Here is a 20,998-nt window from a genome sequence, read left to right on the forward strand (position 1 = left end):
AGCTTTTTTATCCAACAAATAAAATTTTATTGATATTTTTATTAAAAAAAACTAAAAAAAAATGGAAAATAAAAATGTCCGTAAAGAGCTCAAAATACATCAAAATATTTTGAAAATGTTATGGTGTATAGAAAATGCTAAGATAAACATTCAGTCAAAATTTCATGTATCTACGGTCATTTTTTTTAAAGTTACACCAAAAACCAAAATCGATTTTCTCGAAAACAGATTTTGCGTAAAAATTCCCGTTTTTCCTTAATTTTTCTTTTGTTTTTCCCGGCGCTTTTGAAAACCACTGGGAAATTTAAATTTTGACCTCCCCAATGCACCAACGATATTCACTTTCTGATCGAACAAGATACTGAAGTTGAAAATCGTAGCATTATTTCGACTACTTATCGTGTACACAGACACAAAAAAAATAAAAAATAAAAAATAAAAAAACACATCATTGTAAAATCAATACATTCATCGTTCCACTCAGAATCTAAAATTGGACACAAGTCGAATTATTTTGAGAATTTTATGGAGTATAGAAAATGCTATTACAAACATTCAGTTAAAATGCCATGTATTTACGGTCATTTGTTTTAGAGCTATTTAGAGAAAATTAGTTGAATTATTTTGAAGTGCATTGCACATAAACTCGTTGTATGCGTAATTTTTAGATATCTATGATTTAGATATATGCTTGAACTACAAGTACATAATAACAATTTTAATTTTTAATTTTAATACTTATGTATAATTTAATTATATAATATAAATAGAAAAATTCAAAATATTCAATTTCTACCTAAATCTAATTTTTAACAATTTAATTGAAAAATGTTTATTTATGTCTAGTAGTATATTTTCTAAATTCTTTTAAATATCAATTTTTTTTTTTGGAGTTAATTAATTTGAAACATAATAACTTAATTCAAAATAATATTTTTCAGAATTACCTGACATTTTATAATTCATAATATTTTTCTTATGTAATATTAGTGTCAATTTGTATTATTATTTATCAGGTAATTCTAATATTGCACTCTGTATATACATGTAGTATAAAGGCATATCTTTACGTATTAGATTCTAAATATTAATGAAAATATGTAGTGTAATGTTAGTTTTTTTAAATTAAAATTTTAAACGTCAGTTGTTTGAACTGGATAAAAAAAAAATTGACTTCCTATAATTAGTATACAATTCTGCTACTAATTGAAAGGGGAAATATATAATATTGAAGAGATAATATCTCCCATGTTTAAGGTTTAAAAAAATCTCAATTGGGAATTTTATATTATTGGATATTTTTTATTTTTAAATTTTTTCTTACTCTTCATTAAGCTATACGTAAATATTAAATTAAATGTAAAATAAATTATATCTAACATAATATAGTTAGAATAATATTTTATGATTGGAGTTGACTTAAGTTTAATATTAAGTTATAAGAACTAGATAGTTAAGTATATTCCATCTTATGACTTCATAAACGTTAATTATTGCATTTTATAATTATTAGATAAATTGTAGCAATATTTGTTGTGAAGTTTACAATAAACCGTCTAAAAGCTGAATGGATATCAAGTTACTGGATATCAATAATGTTCCTATTACAGGCATTGGAATACACACTTTGAGAATACAAATGGGAAAATTTGAATACAGCAAATTAATTCAATATGTAACTAAATATTATGAAAATTATTATTAGTTAATCAAGAAGGGTTAAACTATTATAATTCACTTCCCTTACATCCATCAATCAATTAGCATATGATAATCAAAAAATACTCTAAACAAATGTTTGTTCGAGTAACAATAACAAAAATTCAAGATTATAGTCAACACCAAATCAGTTGGTATTTTTCTATAATTGTATTAATTTATGTATTAACTTATATTATTTTGCAGTTTTGCTGATGGAGATGTAACATGTTTCAAGAGAACTACATAATGTTTGAAAATTGGAAGATACATTGCTGTTAGTTCTACTTTAGATCCTCTTAACCATACTGTATACATTGCAGTAGTGAAGCGTGAGGTTTTTAGTTGGGGAGACACTAAAAAAAGAAAATGCCACTAATACGCCTAGACTCCCCTTTTATATTTTATCTATAGGTAAGAAATAAATATTCAAAAATTAAAAAACAAATTGAAATATTGTATTAAAAAAATTAAAAACGTTACAATCTACACCTGATAATTTTTTCAAGAATATAATACATGGTATGTCATTATGAACTCCAATTTCAATCTTATTATTACTTTATGTCAAGTAGTGTGATTTAACTTACCCAGATTTCTTTCTTCAGGATTAAGTCAAAGCTCATGGTCAATAAAAATAAACCACGAACCATTCAAGAAATTTGTCACATTGGTGAACTAGACCCAGGCATATGTCAGCAAATTAATCACTGTATTTATAGTAAGGGTAACCATGAAAAAATGATAAGTTGTTTAAGAGAAATGCTATTACTTCCAGTAGGAAGAGAATTGGATTTATTTTCATGCATGGAATCTAATAATTGTAGCTTTGTATTAAGGTGCATAGGTATTTTTCATTGAAAATAAGATATTTGTTTAATCTAAGCCCATAGATAATTTTTAAAGGCATAAAAGTTATATATTTTTATTTTATAGATCTATTAAAGTACGAATAACTAGAAAGAAGAACTAGAAAAACTTTATAGGTTAAAAATATGTTTTGCAGAAGGATATCTAGTAGCAAAAGATCAAAATGAAAATACTACCAAATCTCAAAAATGCTAGAAAATTGTTCAGTCTTCACTAATATTTGGATTGTCACTAGGTTCATTGATTTCTTTACTTGGTATTATATATTGATGTGAATATACTAAATTATAATTGTATTTGTGAACTAAGATCAATCAATTATTATTTTAATAAATTTACAAATGTTCAGCAGTAAATATTTTTAAGTATCATATTATTAAGCACCAGTAACGTAGTAACAAAATGTAAATAAGAATACAAAAAAAATATGCCCATCAAATTCTGAGATTTCCGCAATTCTAAATAATATGATTACTAAATTTTATATTTTAGTTGCCATCTTAATTATAATTATTTTGAATTAAGCTACTGACCGATAACTAAGGTGGGAGGGGTTGAAATGGGGTATTCTATAGAATTCTAGGATTTTGAAAACTATTGTTTATCTATCGCTAATATTTTGTGTACACATTTTGATAACTCGTTTCGTCAATAAATACGATAAATGATTACGAAAGCAGTGTTCAATTTACGACTATTCTGAAACCTAACCAGGGTCCCACAGCACATCTATGCTTTTGACTGTCGTATTTAAAAATACATTTAGTATAATACCCAGAACAAATATCATTAAAAATTTTAAAAATCAAAATATATAATATCAAAAATACATAATATGTATTTTCGTTAATATAATATATTATATAAAATTAATAAAAATAAAATATTACTCAAACAACTACTTTTGAGTTGGTAAAAATGTTTATTACATTAATTCTTGGTATTGTACCTATATTTGTATTAATTATATCATACATTGTAAAGTTCTAATAGTTTATATTTTTAATAACAAAGAAACTAAAAAAATAAACAGTAAATTAATATTTTTAAAATTTTAACCATACCTTATAAAATTAGATTATGGTATTGAAGGTTTACAAATAACTAAAAGTTCTAATAATGTATTTTGGCCAATTTTATGCTAAATAAAATTATATTTTGTATCAGTATTTTCTGGGAAAAAAATAAAGCATATGATTCCATTATATTCTTGACAGAATATTTTAAAGAAATTAAGAAACAAACTTTATTTGGTATGTTTGTCGTTAGACTACAATATATAATAAATTAATTATAAAGGACATTGTATTAGACGTGTTCTGCTATGATGCTTCAGCTAACACTTTTTTTTTTTAAAACTAAATGTGATAGTGCATATTTTTCTTGTCCCAGTTGATACAATGAAGCATGAAGGTATATTTAATCAACATAAAGTATGTTTTCCTGAATTACATTGCTCAAAAAGAACACTTAATAGCTTCAAAAACAAATATACCAAGGAGAATATCATGTAGGTGATTCTATGCCAATTTTTCTTGACTTGCCAAGTATAGACATAATCAAAATATTTTCCATACATTACATACATAATTTGTGTTTATAATACATTTATTACATTTGTAGCTAAATTATGGTCCATTGATTGTATATCTGGTTTTAAAATGAATGTGATAAGTGAATATTTTATTTCGCTTATTAATATAGTGCCCTGTGATTTTCAACGTAAACCTCGTGGATTAATTAATTAACTCAACACAGAAAGTCACAGAGTTTAGACTTTTTCTGCTTTATACTGGTCCTGTAGTTCTAAAATGTATTATAGATGGATCATTTTGTTTCAAATTTTTATGCCTGAATTTGTCAGTGTTTATTCTATTAGGTAAAAATAAATAGTATACTACCCCACTTACAAACTATTTTAAATAACTTATTAATATTTCATTAAACAATTTATCATTACTTATGGAAAATAACGGATGTTCCACAATATGCATTGTTTACTGCATATTCATGAAGATTTTGTTAATTTTGATTCACTAGAGAACTGTTCAGATTTTCACTTTGAGAATTATATGAAGTTTTTAAAAAAATTGTTTAGAAAATCATGACAACCACTCCAATTAAATGTAAAATGTTACACACTCCAATAATTTCGCATGTCAAAAATTCTGAAAAATATTTATTCAAACTTCAATATACTTCTGGGCCTATATTACATATAACTGTTATGAACCTCAATATAAAAAATAATTTTTAACGAAATTGTAATAAATACTAATAATAACGCAGACTGCTTTGTTGGAACTTTCCATATTAACTCCTAAATTGTATATTTAATGTTTAAAGAAATAACGTACAAGATTTAGTTAAATGTTGATTTTTAAATATTAAAATTTTTAACATTCAAAGAGATATTATCCTAACCTTAAATTAACAGTTTATTTGTAGTATAATCAATGCGTTAAATATGAACATAATATTATTAATAAAATACAACAAATAGGCATATAATATTATTATAATAATTGCATAGTACTTAGGTACATAATTATAGTTTTTTTTTAATTATATTAAAAACATTGTAAACATACAGTATAAAAATATTAGACTGTCTGTCAGCATATTATTATTATAGGTATACCTATTACATGATAATATTGCAATTAAAATAATTTAATTTACTGCGAATAAAACAGTAGTTTGAATTAATTTTAGGTAAAAACATTTAATTTGTTATACTTTAAAAATTTCAAGTATCAACAAATAATATTTTTAAATTACAAAAAATAAACAAAATCGTTATTCTTAGTTCAAACATCTAATTTTATCCAAATCTGAACTTAAAATTTCAATAAAAATAACTGTTTGTATAATATTCTGACTCTTGGGTTACAGTATGAAATACTTATAAGAAACTGTTTTAAATTTTCAATCCTTTGCTATAACATTTTTTTTTTTCTTTAAAGGTAGAAAAACTTATGAGGATTCTTGTATTACATTTTCAAACCCAAGATATAAAAATTAAATTTTTTCATAAACTTCTAACTCAGAATAACTTACAAAATTTCAAATCTAAATTTTCCCATCTGAAAAGATGCTGCAGTACAAAATCAAAGCATCATTTAATTTTCAACTACTTATAGCGTATTGACACAAACAAATCAATAAAAAAAAAAACACATTATTGTAAAATCAATATATTCATTGATCCGTTTGGAATCTAAAAGTATGTAATGCCTTATGTAGCCATATAGGTAGTGAAATGATATTTCAATTAAATTGTAGGTAACTTACAGTCTTACATACAGTTTAATATGTGATAGATTTCAATATTAATCAATTTGCTCTGCTGTAGTTAGCATACAAGACAAATTTGTACAATTGTATGCATAAACAAGTTAAGAATAATTAATTTTATTAAGTATCTCATAAACAACAAGAATTTTCAGCAAAATATTTCCTTAATTATTATTGTTCAGCGTAAATAACCAGTACAATCTACAATGCAAGTTAAACATAAATTAAAACAGCTTCTGTAATCATTGTTATTTATTTAAAATTTTTAATTCATCAATAATCGTTGAACAATCTAAGTGGTTCAACTTATATAACTAAGGATTGAAAATGTATAACAAGGTTCTCCATAAATAGATTATTCTATAAACAATAATTCTAAAAAATATAGAAATAATTTTTACAATTTTAGTTATTTTTTGTAATTTATTGAATTACCAAAATTCCACAACACATAGAGAAGAACTTTATCTGTGTTGTAGCGTTTTTGTTTTTTTGATAGTGTTTACCAACAATTATTAATAATTAAACAAAAAATAAATTAATGTTCTTAAACTGATAACTTTAATTGTATTTATGTTATACAAATAATAAAAACACTTCAACACAAATAAAGTTCTTCCCTATGTGTTGTGAAATTTTGACAATTCTACTAGTTAACTCTTTTAACTTAACTTTTTATATAATAGTTAATTATCATTGTTGTGCAGTTAGGTTAATTTTCTTTTCGTGATATGCGTTATCAACTAGACATTACTGATATCGATTTTGGTAATTTATTTTAAAATTTTATGTCATAATAATCTAATATATAAATAATGATGTTACTTGAGAGCACCGTTGGCCAAATACTGATTTTTACCATGGTTCACAAGTGTGGTAACAGTAGCCCACAACACACAAAAGTTGATCACATGAATGACCGACGATACTTTTCAGTACACTTGATGAAACAGTTCATATTATCCGCCAATTATTTATTAAGTGATAAAATAAAGATTGATTTAGTTTCTGAACATACCAGCGAAAAATGAAACTGGACCAGAATCACTAAACCATAGACCTATAAACTAATAGACAGCACTTGAGAGATGTCAGGGGTACAATATAGAATGAGCGAAAAAAAATAAAGTAGTAAATTACAGTGTGGTACTGCCAAATTAAAAATTGTGTTAATATAAAATCTGCCAATTGTTATCATATTTAGTTGCTAACATAATAACTAAGTTGTGGTTATTAAACTTGTAGGTCTATGGTAACAACCACAGTTAAAAATATACAGGTTACTGAACGAAACTTATTTTTTGGTGCGCTTAAAATTAACGATCTTGTCATAGCTTGCTAGAATAACAGTTAGCGCTTTTGCATTAGTGATTTCTCTTAGTACTACAAAATATATCAATATAGATATACAATACTATGTATTCGAGTGCTAGTAGTTATTCTCACGTCGTTTATCAGTTGTTAGAAACCAACATTTTGGCGCAACACTTTTGTTGTGTATGTATATAGGGTCGAAGAGTAACCTGTTATCTTTAATCTTGGCGACAACCTAACCCTAATCAAACTATAATTTATAGTGGATAAAAGTTTTCTGGTAGTTAGTGTATAAGGTGAATACACATAAAACAATATGGGTATTGTAAAGAAGAGGAGTTAGATAAAGGGTTAAAAACTATGAGATTAATTGATAAAGAACATATTTATAAAAAAAAAGTTGATTTATAATACACAATAGAATAGACTTATAATTAAATAAACATCACATATTATGTTACAACTTAAAATTAAAAAAATCGCTGGAATGTTGAAGTTTAAAATAATTTGTTGTGATAATATAAAAACATCAATTATTAATTACATAAAACAAAGTTGAGCTTTTAAATAATATGTACAACAGATTTTAAATGAGTAACTGTGACTGAATCTCATAAGAGCGCACAAATTTATACTTAGTTTAATTAAATGTAATTCATCCATGACCGAATGAATTTAATTTAATATTCACTTTTAATAATATACCTACATAAAAGAGAAAATTAATAGTTATTGACTTTGTGTTATGTATTCAACACATAATATACAAATAAAACATGAACAAAATCTATTAAATATAACTATAAAAATAAAGATAAATAAACATATTTTTTTTATATACCAACCAAAGATAACAATAGTGAGTTGGTACATTGGGCAGTGTGAAATATACATTAACAAATTTAGCAAAATATTTTCCTGGCTTATCATACAATACACTGATATAACCACGATTAAAGAAAGTATAGTTGCCCGATAAATCTAAAAAAGTGTCTACCGAAATGAGTCTCTATAATCAGTATTAAACTGCTGGATAGGTATTTCCGCTTTAGCACTTATTTGTTGTAGTGACTATCACGCAACTACAATTTACCATTTGAATGGTAACTGCATTTATAATCACTACAACAAATAAGTGCTAGAGCAAATATCTCTCCCCCTATTTAATACTGATTATAGAGATTCATTTCGGTTGACACTTTTGAAGTACAGGAATCATAGATCGATATGCTATACTACCATACTATCTATAACCTATCCATCATCAATTCATTTATAGTATTTTTCAGATTTGCATTTGCTTCGAGCCAATACATTTTTTCTCTTTCCATTTTCTTGTTAAAATGTCCTAACAAATCGCATTCTTTTTTAGCAGCCAAAAGTATGCTAATTTTTGATGGCACGCGTCTACTGGTGTTCAAATAACTACAACATTTTGCTAGAATTCGAAACCTTTTGGCTATAACTTTTCGGAATTCTCGTTCCTTGGCATTGTGTTTATCCCTGTCTTTAGGTTTTTTTGAAATCATTATTTTTCTCTTTGTGGTGGGTGGGTAGTTGATATCCAATAAAGGATTATCACTGTCACAGTTATAATCCATATCTTTTAGAACAAAATAAAATGCAGTTAGTAAAAAAATAATTGCATAATTAATAATATTAATGAAAAAAATCATAGATACTTACATTTTTCTTTACTTTTGTCACTGGCCAGTTGTTCTTGTCCATCATATTTACCTACTTCTATAATGCTTGAATTGTTAAAGTCATTCTCATTATGTAATTGAAAATGTTCCGTAGTTCCAACAGAAATATCAGAACTATTGTCACCATTTTCTTCAGAACTCAAACCGTCATATAGTTCTTCTTTAATTAATTGTTCTCTGAGTTTTTTTATGCTGTCGGATGAAGGTTCAAGGTCTTTTATTTTAATGTTTGGTAAAGGTTCTAGTTTTAATTCAAAATTTGACAAAGGCTCTTCTTTTGTTTTTACTTTGACATTAGGCTGAAGTTGTTTCACAGTAATACTTGATCTGGTTTTTCTGTTAACATTGTGATTCAAATTAGATTTTTCTATATCATTTGAAATTAATTTGATTTTAGGCTTTAAAACAGTATCATTAGTATTCTCTAAATATTGAAGAAGTTTTTGTCGATGCCGTTTAATATTAAGTCTCATTTGTATTTTGCTATCATTGTTTAGGCACTTTGACATTTTTAATTGATCCTGAAAAAATAAAAAAATAAATAGCTATACAATTTGTTAACACTAAAAAAAAATTATATGTAGGGAGTAAGTATATCTAAATTTGTTTTAGAAGTTCTTGAGCTAAGAGTAATTTTATATTAGGTAAATATTGTTTAGAAATTAATAGTGTACCTAGTCCATTCTTACAAACAATTAGTTGCAACATCTATAAAGATTTATTCCTTCCAAATTAAGGTGAAGGACTTTTCAAATAATTATAATTTATCGGTTTTGATTCAATTGTATAAGCATAAGAATTTAATTCCAACAATTAATCATGAGCACAGCACTAGATACAAAAAAAATATTAATATAAATTTACCACACGTTAATAAAGTATTTGGTAAAAATAGTGCTTTACATATAGGATTAAGCTTATGTCGTTCTTTAAATACTAATATTGATGACTTCAAAAGTTTCGAGTTGTTTAAATTGTATGTGAAACACCTTCACGCCTTCATCTATCTAAGTTTTAAATTTAAGTTCATTTGTATACAAATGTTGATTATTGTAGATTAGAATTAGATCTTTCTATTAATATTATTGTATAATGAAAATTCAAAAAAATTAAAAGTGAACATAACAATTAATTTAGGAAATCAACTAGAGTCTAGAATACACTAGAGCACAAGGTAATCAGTTAGTGGGTACAACATTTAATAGGTACCATATACACATATGACATGTAATATATCACACAAAAGCAGGGTTACTTTACCAGGACACTTTACAACGCGAACAATATGCGCACTTGGAAGTTAAGGGGATCAGTGGTGGATAGTTATTGTAGATAAAACATACAAATTTTTCTTAAATCTTAAGTTCAATTTAGTATAATAGTTGCATAAATAATCGCTACGAAATATTAATCTAATGAAAACGTCAGTGGTGGATGTTACCATAAAAACAACTAACGAGTCAATAATAGTATATAATTAGAGTTTGGAGTTTGTAGGTCTATAAAACAATAAAAAAAATCCCTTAAAATCACTTAAAATAAGCAAAAAACAACTAAAAATCTAAAAAAAATTTCAAACTATCTAATTATTTAAAATTTGCATGTATAACGGAACTTTTTTTAATTTGACAAACACCCATTTTGGAAATTTTTTTTTTTGATTTAACTAATAGAAATTGAACATGGTAGTTTTAAGTTAAATCAACTAATTTATTTTTATGTGTGTATATTTTATGATATTATTGCTATTTAAGTTATTTATTTTACAATTAGTAATACAGTAAATTGAATATTGAATTTTTCTGAAGACATTGAATTAGAAAATATCATTGTGTCAATAAAATATAATAATATACTTTAAAAGTTTCAAGTACCTATCCACAAACAATATTTTTAAATCACAACAAAATAACTAAAATCATTATTCTTCATTACATTAAAATTTATTTAATCTAATTTCATCTGAATTTGACCTTAAAATATTTATAAAATAAACTATGCATATGTAACTTTTAGATTGTTTGGTTATAGTGTGAAATACTTAAGAGAAACCTTGTTGTAAATTTTCAATCCTTAACTATGAAAATTGAACATAGTATATATAATTATTAATTTGCGAATTTGAATTTTAAATGCATATAAGACAAAATTGTGCCCATATATTTTTAATATTTTTAAATTACTATTGAAAACATTTATTGAACCTAGTATTCAATTTTCAAAGACTACAATTGTATCAACATTTATACTAGAACAATAAAAAAAAAATTTTAATGGCTTGGTATGGACATGAGTTCCATAGCCCTAAAAGAATACCATGTATAAAATTGTATCATGTACCTATGAAAACGACAAAATAAACATTTGGTTTATAAATACAATTTTTTTGCTTGTTATTTAAGTGTTATATGTAACTATATATATATATATATATATATATGTAATATGTATACAAATAAACAAATTTTGAATTTATAAAATATTTTAAAAATGATTTGGGTTGTATAGGATAAAAATCTTGAACTAAAAAAAATATTTAATCAAAAAATAACAATTTTAGTTATTTTTTTTATAATTTAAAGACAATATTCATGGGTACTTAAAACTTTTAGAGTAAAATAGTATGTAAATAGATATATTATTATATTTTATACACACAAAGACGTTTTCATGTTGTTAGTGTTTTACTGTCACCACATTTCTCACAAAAAACTAGATGAAACGAGCCATGAAAAAACGTTGTGTGCTGAGCTATAATAAAAAAAGATGAAAATTTGTCTCTAAACCTATATCTACTTAACACGCCATGTGCTCAATAATATAGATGGATGGCTCAATGATATTATTGTAAATCCATATTATACCTTTATCGTTATTTATTATGTCTGTCAGAAACGCAATAGGTGTCCTACTGATATGACTATAAATTTCTTATTAATCACTGTTTATATACACTTGTAAAACAATTGACGCTTGGTAAAAAAATGAACATAAAACACTCAGCATTATGTGTCGTGTCGCCGGGTACCGTTAGTCTTCACCGTTGCCACTAGTCGACAGCCGAAGTGCAATTATTTGTTCAAACGACAGGATATAATATTCAGTACCTATGTACACTGTACACTTGATGATCTTACACCTTGCACGCCACATCGAATCCTTCATTCTATGTTCCACAGGTTGTAATACTCAGTACGCACGTTTATCATGTACCTACGATAAACCTACAGCCTACCGTTAAGGTACGGTTTCCTAGGTGCGGTTAGTCGCGACGGCTGGCCGCAACGACTGTTCTGCTATGGAACAGCATTAGAGTCGCTGCGGCCGGCGGCTGTACTCGTCCGTGAGCGGTCGCGACTAGCCGCGCCTAGGAAACCGTACCTTTACGCCACGTCCCACGTAAATCCGGCGATCTCTGATCGTGCTGTTCCGCCGCAATACGACGCATGCGGCGAAATACAAACGATATTGTTTTTCGTCGCATTTGTCGGATTCGCGTAGGACACGCCGGCATTCACGAGTTATGCATTACCTGTAAGGTGTGAAGTCAGATCGACGGAGATTTCCTCGAGAATCGGGATCCTGTAGTTGGCACCATGCGGTCGAAGCGACGGTGAACACGAACAGAGTACTCGTCGGGCTGCGGGGGTCGATATCTCGGCGGCATTCTACCGGTCCCGTGATAAGGCGCTACCGTCCCACGCCGACGCAGCACCACCCGCGGAGATATCGGCAAATACTGTGAGCGCGGACCACGGATTAAGATAATAATATTAATATATATAGGTTATAATATTAGGGCATAACATCTTAATTCGCGACACGGACTGTCAGTGCCGTAAACAACTTATCATTTCCAGATCACAATCTACCGTGTTTACAGTATGATGTTTTTGATATCGGCACAGATTTCTGTGATAACCACGGAGATGGATTTTTGGCGACCCGGTGTAATTGCGGTATCAGCGCGTCAGCCGCCGCCGGGCTGCGCGCCCTTCTCGTCCAATAATTGTATACTGCGCGTATATTACCTCCATGACGCGACTGTCGACCGACGGACTAGTTCGGTTTCGGACGTGCGTCGTCAAACACGCATCGCGCTTCCCCAAACCTTGTAATAAAACCGCGTTATTTTTTTTATACTCGAGTCAAACCTCAAATTGTACATTATTGTATTTTTATATTTAAATTGACCGATTTATTCTATAATTATATTATCTAACCGTTATCAGAGGCACGAAACTCCGTGACCTGGTCGAGTCGGGCGATTGTTGCCTTGAACGCGGTTCCAGGGGGGCGCGGCATGCGTGAAACGGGGAATGGTAAGCAAGCTGACCCCGCGTAGCGTATCCCGCCTACGTTACCATGTTTTTTTTCGGAGGTTCAGACTTCAGACCATAGGGAAACAAAACCCCAATCAGCTGATCGAGTTTCGCTCCTATATTGTTCTACGATGCCGTTATATTATGCCAACAACCTTGTTTTTACTCATTTAAATTGGTAACCCAACGAACCGATCGACCGTAAATTCCTACCAAAGATTCATAGATAATGGATAGAGTCTTGGACCAAATAAATATAAACTAGTTTTATCTAAAGCCGTGATAATAACGCGACACGGACAGTTGTGAACCCGTCTTTAATTTGTAAAATAAAATGATAATAGCATCTAGATCGCAACCGTCTTGTATAATAATATTATGATCTTCGAAAAAGATGTATTATAATAATTGATATTTCAACAACAATGTTGTTCGCGCATTGCACGACGGACGACACGGCATCCGGCTTCGCGATTTCGCACGTGTAGATAACGGGCACTTCGGTTTCACTAGTAAATAGCTTTTTATTTCATTGAATTCAGTCGCATCATTGTACGTCGTACACTCGTGTTTCGACGTCGACTTATACGAATCTAAAGAATTCAACGACGGAAAAATAAGTTTACCAATTCGTATCACAATATACTGCACTGACATACCTGTTGCAATAACCACAAGGTGTACGTCCACACATTATAGTAGAAAGTAGGTAGTCCATTTTATTCGATTTTGATTTTATTGTTTGATTCGATACCAAATTAGGAGTAGTAGTGTTGACAGTTGAAATCGATTCAGTGAAAAAATCATTCAGTCCATAGTTATTCAATGGAAATGATTAGGTATACCGGTAAAGAAAGATTGTTGTCAAAACTTCGTTTTTACTCGCCTGAAAAATTTGCAGAAATGGACTACCTACTACCGTTTTTTACTTTTAATTTTCATATATATTTATTACAGTATTGCGCATGGTGTACGTGTCATAATATATTAATTACTACTATTTATAAGTGTTGAAAGGTAGTTTCTGAAGTACTAAAAGAACCATAGCTCATACTTAAGTGGGACCTTGTAAAATACAATGCAATCTGACTGTTGTCCGGTATTTAAAAAGGGCTCAGAGAGAGATCTTGGAAACTCTATTTCTGTGTGATGACTAGTTGACAGTATTCGTGCTTGAGATATTTGTCTTAAATTGTAACATTATTCTGAGTGCTTAAAATGTGTTAAATACCAACCTAACGTCAATAAACTTATAAACATGTTAATTAATTTGATTTGACCTTTGTCAACAGTGCTCCACATCTGGATCACAACATACCAGTTCTAATCTTATAAAAAGAAATCTTATTTTGGTACTTCCATAATCTTTAAATTTTTTTATAGGTTTATTCACCCTTATAATATGAGTAGTTAAATTAAGAAGGAAATAACATATGCTAATATAACGGTAACTATTATATATATATTCAAGTGGACCATCTAGTAAGACAAAACGTGGATTCTCCAAAAAATATTTCTACAAAAACTATATGTCAGTAAAACACGTTTTGATTTTAATTTCTATCATCAAAATAATAGGTGTATCATGTACTAATATTTTTATTATTCTAAAATCAAGCGAATTGGATACTGTTTGTCATACACTTGTCTTTAATTTAAGTTTCGCACTTATATATCAGGTTGATAACTGTTAATTAATATTAACCTTAATATTATTTTTTAATTACATTATTAAGTGTAACAATATGCTGAATAAGTTTAAAAAAAAATATATGAAATATGGATGGTAACATAGTAGGTAATATAATAATATGTGCAAGGATTGATCTGGTTAAGCAATGGTTGTTAATAATAAATACTTTTTATAGCTCTAAAAAAAATCAAATGCACCTGGTTTATAAATATTATAAGAATGTTATATAACCTTTATTTTTAATTATCTTTGTAATTTAGTATAAAACTAATACTTAGATCTTAAAACTGTAAGCTGAGGTAATACATTTAACAATTTTTAATTGAAATTAATTTATATATTTTATAGTGGCTCGTGGCCCTGAAAAAATAAGAATTAAACCTAATGATAACCAGGATTTATTGATGGGTTCTTTTAGTGGAAGTTCATCTGATAGTGATTTCCATATTGAAGATCATTATAGTGAATATATTAATAGTGAATCAGATTCTGGATTTTTGTATTGTCTTCTCGTGCGTGAAAGAACCATAGCGAATACTTAAGTGAGACTTTGTAAAATACGATGCAATCTGACTGTTGTCTAGTATATAAAAGGAGCTCCGAGAGAGATCACTATATTAATAGCTCGATTAATAGTGAATCCGATTCTGGAGATTCAAATTTCACTATTGCTGCAGGTATGTTTTCTGTAAAAAAAAATTAATTTTATACTTAATTAATATCCTTTTTTTAAAATTTTATGTTCATTTTTATACATTTAAATATATATACATATATTTAAAAAGATTGTGGTAGTAAAAAAAAAGCTAAAAAATATGATAAAGACGATATTAAATGTAACAATAGTAATATGATTATTAATTTTGCAGGTTTCATGACACCCACTGAAGATAATTCTATTAAGGTAATACCTTTGACTGGGTTTTACATAATCAACTTACTATTTAAAATTAACCAAAAATTGTTCAGGTGAATTTAAGAAAAAAAGAAGATAACATTCATGTTTGCAGCATTTGCTTAGGTGATGCCGGTGATGATGTAAATGAATTAATACATTTTGATGAATGTGCTATATCAATTCATGAAAGTAAATCTCTAAATATCTAAGAATAATGTAACTATAAAAAATAACAAAACATATTTTTAGGTTGCTATGGTGTTTGTGATTCTGGAAGTGTAAATTCATCCGTTTCATCATGTTCTACCAAATCATGGTTTTGTGAAGCTATTGTAAAGCAGGCATTGAAAATCTTACTTGTGAATTATGTCCTTATTTTGGTTTGTAAATATTTATTAAACTATACGTCTACAACTTTTAAATTAATACATTGTTTTCATACGTGGGATATTTAAGGAGACAGATTGTGGTAAATGATTGGGTTCATTTAGTCTGTGCTCTCTATATACCTGGTATATGTTTTGGTGAAGTATTATCACAAATCAGTTGTTCAGCCACTAGACATGAGTTACCTTCTATAATGCAATAATTCAACTACACTTTTAAGAGGATGTCAGTGCACTTTTTGGTTTCTCTTTCTGATTCACCCGCAACATAGTAACTTTTACATGGGTCAGAGAGAGAAAACAAGAAGTACACTGACAATAATCGGTACAGGCCCTTATTAATTATATTTAAACTTAATTTAATACTAATTTCCCTTTCCTTACTACTCAATCAGCACTTGTTTATGCTTAGGTCTTATAGATATCATTAAAACCAATTCCTAAATGCCTGTGTCACGATTTTCACATATTTTCAGTATAGCTTAACACATTCAAACGCACCCCACCACCACCATAACTATCTAACCAACTATTACAATATATTATCATAGTTATTAAATGCCAAAATAGATAGTTTCTGATTAACTGATTAGTTAGTCAGTCACTATGTTCATAAACATATCGCGGAATAAAAAGTTTTTATATGATTTTTTTATGTAACTTTAATGTATTTTTCAATATTATTTTAACATATTTATACTTTAATTTTGATATATTTTCATTAGTTTTATTCGGGACTTCTTTTTCCTAGGGTGGAACTTTTTTTTCCGATTACCTCACAAACATTTTGATTCTATGTTTGCATACAGTTATAATTTATACTATACAATATGAACAATTATTTTAGCTCTTATAAATTTACTATTTATGATCTATAATAGTCTATATATAATATAATAGCTAGACACTTGACATTTTCAAGGTATCTTCGTATCACCATGTAAGGGTGTACTGAGTAAGGATTTTCAAAAATTTTTATTTTAAAAAGGTGATCACACAAAAATTTTTGAGTTTCACGATAGATCACAAATTTTTTGTTTATAAATGGTTACTTATTTGTTACAGATAGTAATATTAATAAAAAAAATTAGTACATATAAATAAATATTATTGTGTGTATTAATAGTTGTAATTGGTTACTCTGGTAGATGAGGTAAAATAATGCATCAAATCGTCGCATCGATTAAAGAAGCTATAGGTATCTTAAAAACAATAGTATGTTTGTAGCTCATATATTCAAAAACTATTTCAAAATGTTGATAAAAATTTCAGAGATTATTCTTAGAGATATCATAAACGTTTTGGCAGTAATTTTAATTAAGTTAAAAACATAACAAGTAGTTAATCCAATCAGCGACTTGTTGTTATCCGTATATTTAGAATTATTTCACAAATAGCAAGGTACGCCAACGCCCCCATCGATTTTCTCTCGAATCGAGATACATTAAAACCGAGATACATCCTGTATAATCAAGTAATAGAGCTACTAGCCAGTGCAAGTATAAATGTTAATACATAATAAGTACATAAATATGGAAACATCATTTTGAGATATTTGATTCACAAAAAATAATTAAATTCAATATTTCATGTTAAAATAAAGTTTATCCAAAATTAGGTTAAATGTCCATTAATTTAATACATAATAATATGTAGTACTCGCAAACCCATCTATAACCTGTTTGTATCAATATCAGACTATTCAGACTCATTAAATAATCACCAACTGTTTTAAATGATCATGAGAATTGAGAATTTTGTGAGATTTTTGAAAATGTTTAATGGTTATGTGTTAGATACTGCTATGTGCTGTTAGATACTTGTAAATTATAAGCGATTTAGAGAACCGTGTAGATATACTGTACAATGCAGGGAAAATGCTCTGTAATCCGGATTTTTGGGTTTTGAGATAATTTTAGATTCGGCCAAAGATAAATAATCACACATAATTATTACACTGTCATAGAAATTCGTTTTAGGTATACAATAACACAGGTATATTCAAGCTTTTATTCAATATTATCAAAGTAAGGCTTTAGGCCCCCAAATCCCAAACATTATTTACGCTTATGGGAATATTAGTACCTGGTTATAGAGTAATACAATACCTACTGGCTGCTGTAATAATGCATTACCTAAGTAATATGTAACTGGTATGTGTGTAAGTACCCAGTACCTACTTACTTTAGTAATAGTATTAATTATCCTGAATTATTTTTTACCAGCCCACTCGGTCACCACCCACCCACCATTTTAGGTGGTTCAAATGAACCAATGAAAAAATAAGATTACAACAAATTCCACCGACAGAGGAACTCTGTCAACGCTGCTCATACACTATTTTTTTAACCTATTTACTAGATGTACATGACGTATTTGTTCAACTGCAGCATGACATGCGGGCGTTTCTTATTCCAGTTTGCGGACCAACACACACAAAAAACCATGTGATCAATAAGCCATCAAACATTTTCAATATTCCGGGTGACCATCGTCCACAGCCATGATGGGCTAAGCTGACACCGTGGGCTGCTGGTGGCCAAAGATGCCAGTCAATCAAATCCACTACACCATTTGCTGCACAGTCATTTTGTTATAGTAACTATGTTTTCCTCTCCCCCCTCCCCGCCCAAAAAAAAGCAAGATTTGTTAGGCCAATAGGTCAATATTAAACCCCGGTAATCCTGTGGAGACCACCACGAGAAATGCGGTGTGTCAATCCCTGAGGGCCGAGCATTTCCTTTTTATTTTCAATGCACTTGCTATGTGCCAATATTTTATATTATTAATGAATATTATTAAAGATTATAATTGCCTTGTGCCACAAAGTATAAATTAAATTGTAATAGCCATGTGCCCAAAATATTATTTGATGCACCTTCCATGTGCTACATTGTTAACTTAAAATTGGTATTTAAACTTGTCAGAATTATTAGTATTTTTTTTATATACTAAATGTGAAATACAACCTCATGATTACCCTACAATTTTCTTATTATTTAACTGTTTTTTTTCCTTATATATATAAATATTCAACCTTCAATCGCTGATACGTGTAAAAGCCTATAAGTTTCACCGACTGGGCCTTCGGGTCTACACGCGGTGCGGCTTATAGATCACTAATCAAGTATTCCCCTTGATTCGTAGGAAGTTTTAGAGTATTACAACACCCGAAAGCTCACAACATACTCAAACATTTTCAACTTGTGGGCAACATTTGAAATTTATGTTTATACTGCGGGCCATATATTCCTGCTCATTATGATAAAATATACAATAGATATATTATATCTCGTATTATATCATATCTACTTGAACTGACTGATTTAAAAATTAATAATCATTTGAAAGATTTATATAAAGAAGTAACGTTTAAGTCTTAAAAACAAATTTAAAGTGTTGTTCAATATCAAGTACTGAACTCAGCTATAATCAAATCAACTAATGTTCTTTATGTTCAAATTACAGTCAATTAGTTATTTTATAATGGACAATACGAATAAAAGTTACCATATTTTATTGCTTGTACATCTAAATCACACAAATTAATGTATGTCAGTAAGTTTGATCATTTAAAACTTTGTTGACCCTGATTTTGTTATTATTTTATAATTTTTCTTAGTTGACAATGTAAAATAACGCGTTAATTAATCATGTATTTTCAATAACAACAAATAACTATCACCACTGTTTATCTTGTAGTATTCTCATACAAATTGATGTGCCACACCATTTTATTTTTAATCGGCGATTCGACCGTGAAAACCGTGCGACAAGCGCGAAAATTTTCATTAATGGTTTAACACCTCGATTCGTATGAGAATTTTGCAAAAATTGAACTTGACCATTTATTTTTACATTTGAGATAATATTCTAAAAATAATATGTATAAACCCTGATTTTAAAGATAAAAAAAAAATTTCAAAAATATCTTCACTGGGCCATCACTCTGAGTACGCATGTACTAATTATTACCTCATCCATTTCAGATACACCCTGTATAATATATATCTAACATATTTTTATACTCTTGTTTTTCGAATTTAGGTACATAATAAGTTGGTAAGTTTAAGCACGATTTCGTACGCCCTATTTTACTTCAATACTGAGTCTTCACGGCTGTATAAACCTCTACATCACAATTGAATAGACACATTCTTGAGTCTGTGTACATTTTATAAATTATTATTTTTTAATATTATTTTATTATTGATCATTGTACATAATCAAGGGCAGATCTTCGATATTTTGATAGAGGGGGCACATTATATAAATTGTATAATTTGAATTTTATTTAATAATACATACAATATACTATCATTTTTAAACAATAATGATTATAATAAATAATAATTAATAGTTGGTAGTATTATTCTTACTAACTGAATTTATCATTTATACTCGTAGTTGCATAAAAAAATTGTCGATAGAAAATTGACAGGGGGGCACGTGCCCCTCCCCTGAATCCACCGATGTACATAATTTTTCCAAATAAAAAAATGTTTATGTAGTTTGCCATTTCGAGGGGCCACATTTAACTGGGAAAAAAACTGTGGGTCGGCTGACCTCTTAAACCCATTCATGAGTCTGCCCCTGTGAACGTGAAACAATCACCTAAAAATTAAAAAATTAACAATTCCCTAAAAACGTTTAAAAATACTACCATTCGAATAGTCCGTCGAACTATTCGATATTTCTAACTATCGATACTGTCCAGTGTTCAATGTCCATCACTAAGATACTCATTTTTAGTACACAAAATTACAAACACTATTCTCAACTACCTATGGTGGTGCAAATTGCATACCTACCTT

At 28.5% G+C, this 20,998-nt stretch overlaps 2 protein-coding genes and 1 long non-coding RNA gene across 4 annotated transcripts in view; 2 read left to right on the forward strand and 1 right to left on the reverse strand.

Moving 5' to 3' along the window:
• The window catches only part of LOC115034844, a 6,160-nt gene extending 3,289 nt beyond the window's left edge, over window positions 1-2,871 (forward strand). Inside the window, exons 4-6 of the long non-coding RNA XR_003840107.1 lie at window positions 1,514-1,849; window positions 1,906-2,112; window positions 2,307-2,871. This is a non-coding gene — a long non-coding RNA (uncharacterized LOC115034844). The remainder of the gene's footprint in view (window positions 1-1,513; window positions 1,850-1,905; window positions 2,113-2,306) is intronic.
• A 5,085-nt stretch (window positions 2,872-7,956) lies between these two features.
• Window positions 7,957-12,786, reverse strand: LOC100571318. The gene is made up of 3 exons (XM_003243099.4): window positions 12,418-12,786; window positions 8,866-9,406; window positions 7,957-8,782 (listed from the first exon to the last, which is right to left on the reverse strand). Exons 2-3 carry the CDS (start codon window positions 9,392-9,394, stop codon window positions 8,427-8,429), a joined length of 885 nt encoding a protein of 294 aa, XP_003243147.1. The 5' UTR covers window positions 9,395-9,406; window positions 12,418-12,786; the 3' UTR covers window positions 7,957-8,426.
• Window positions 12,787-13,359: 573 nt separating this feature from the next.
• LOC107883179 (PHD finger protein 14-like) lies at window positions 13,360-19,123 on the forward strand. Of its 2 annotated transcripts, none has more exons than XM_016802742.2 (6): window positions 13,360-13,887; window positions 15,249-15,577; window positions 15,770-15,804; window positions 15,870-15,987; window positions 16,048-16,178; window positions 18,546-19,123. In XM_016802742.2, the coding sequence occupies exons 2-6, from the start codon at window positions 15,463-15,465 to the stop codon at window positions 18,633-18,635; spliced, it is 489 nt and encodes a 162-aa protein (XP_016658231.1). In that variant the 5' UTR covers window positions 13,360-13,887; window positions 15,249-15,462; the 3' UTR covers window positions 18,636-19,123. The 2 variants fall into 2 exon arrangements, with proteins under 2 accessions (XP_016658231.1, XP_016658232.1); XM_016802743.2 differs by having other exon boundaries at window positions 18,603-19,123.
• Window positions 19,124-20,998: the final 1,875 nt, after the last annotated feature.

This window comes from Acyrthosiphon pisum, chromosome X, assembly GCF_005508785.2.
Source record: "Acyrthosiphon pisum isolate AL4f chromosome X, pea_aphid_22Mar2018_4r6ur, whole genome shotgun sequence".
Taxonomy (NCBI): Eukaryota; Metazoa; Arthropoda; class Insecta; order Hemiptera; family Aphididae; genus Acyrthosiphon; species Acyrthosiphon pisum.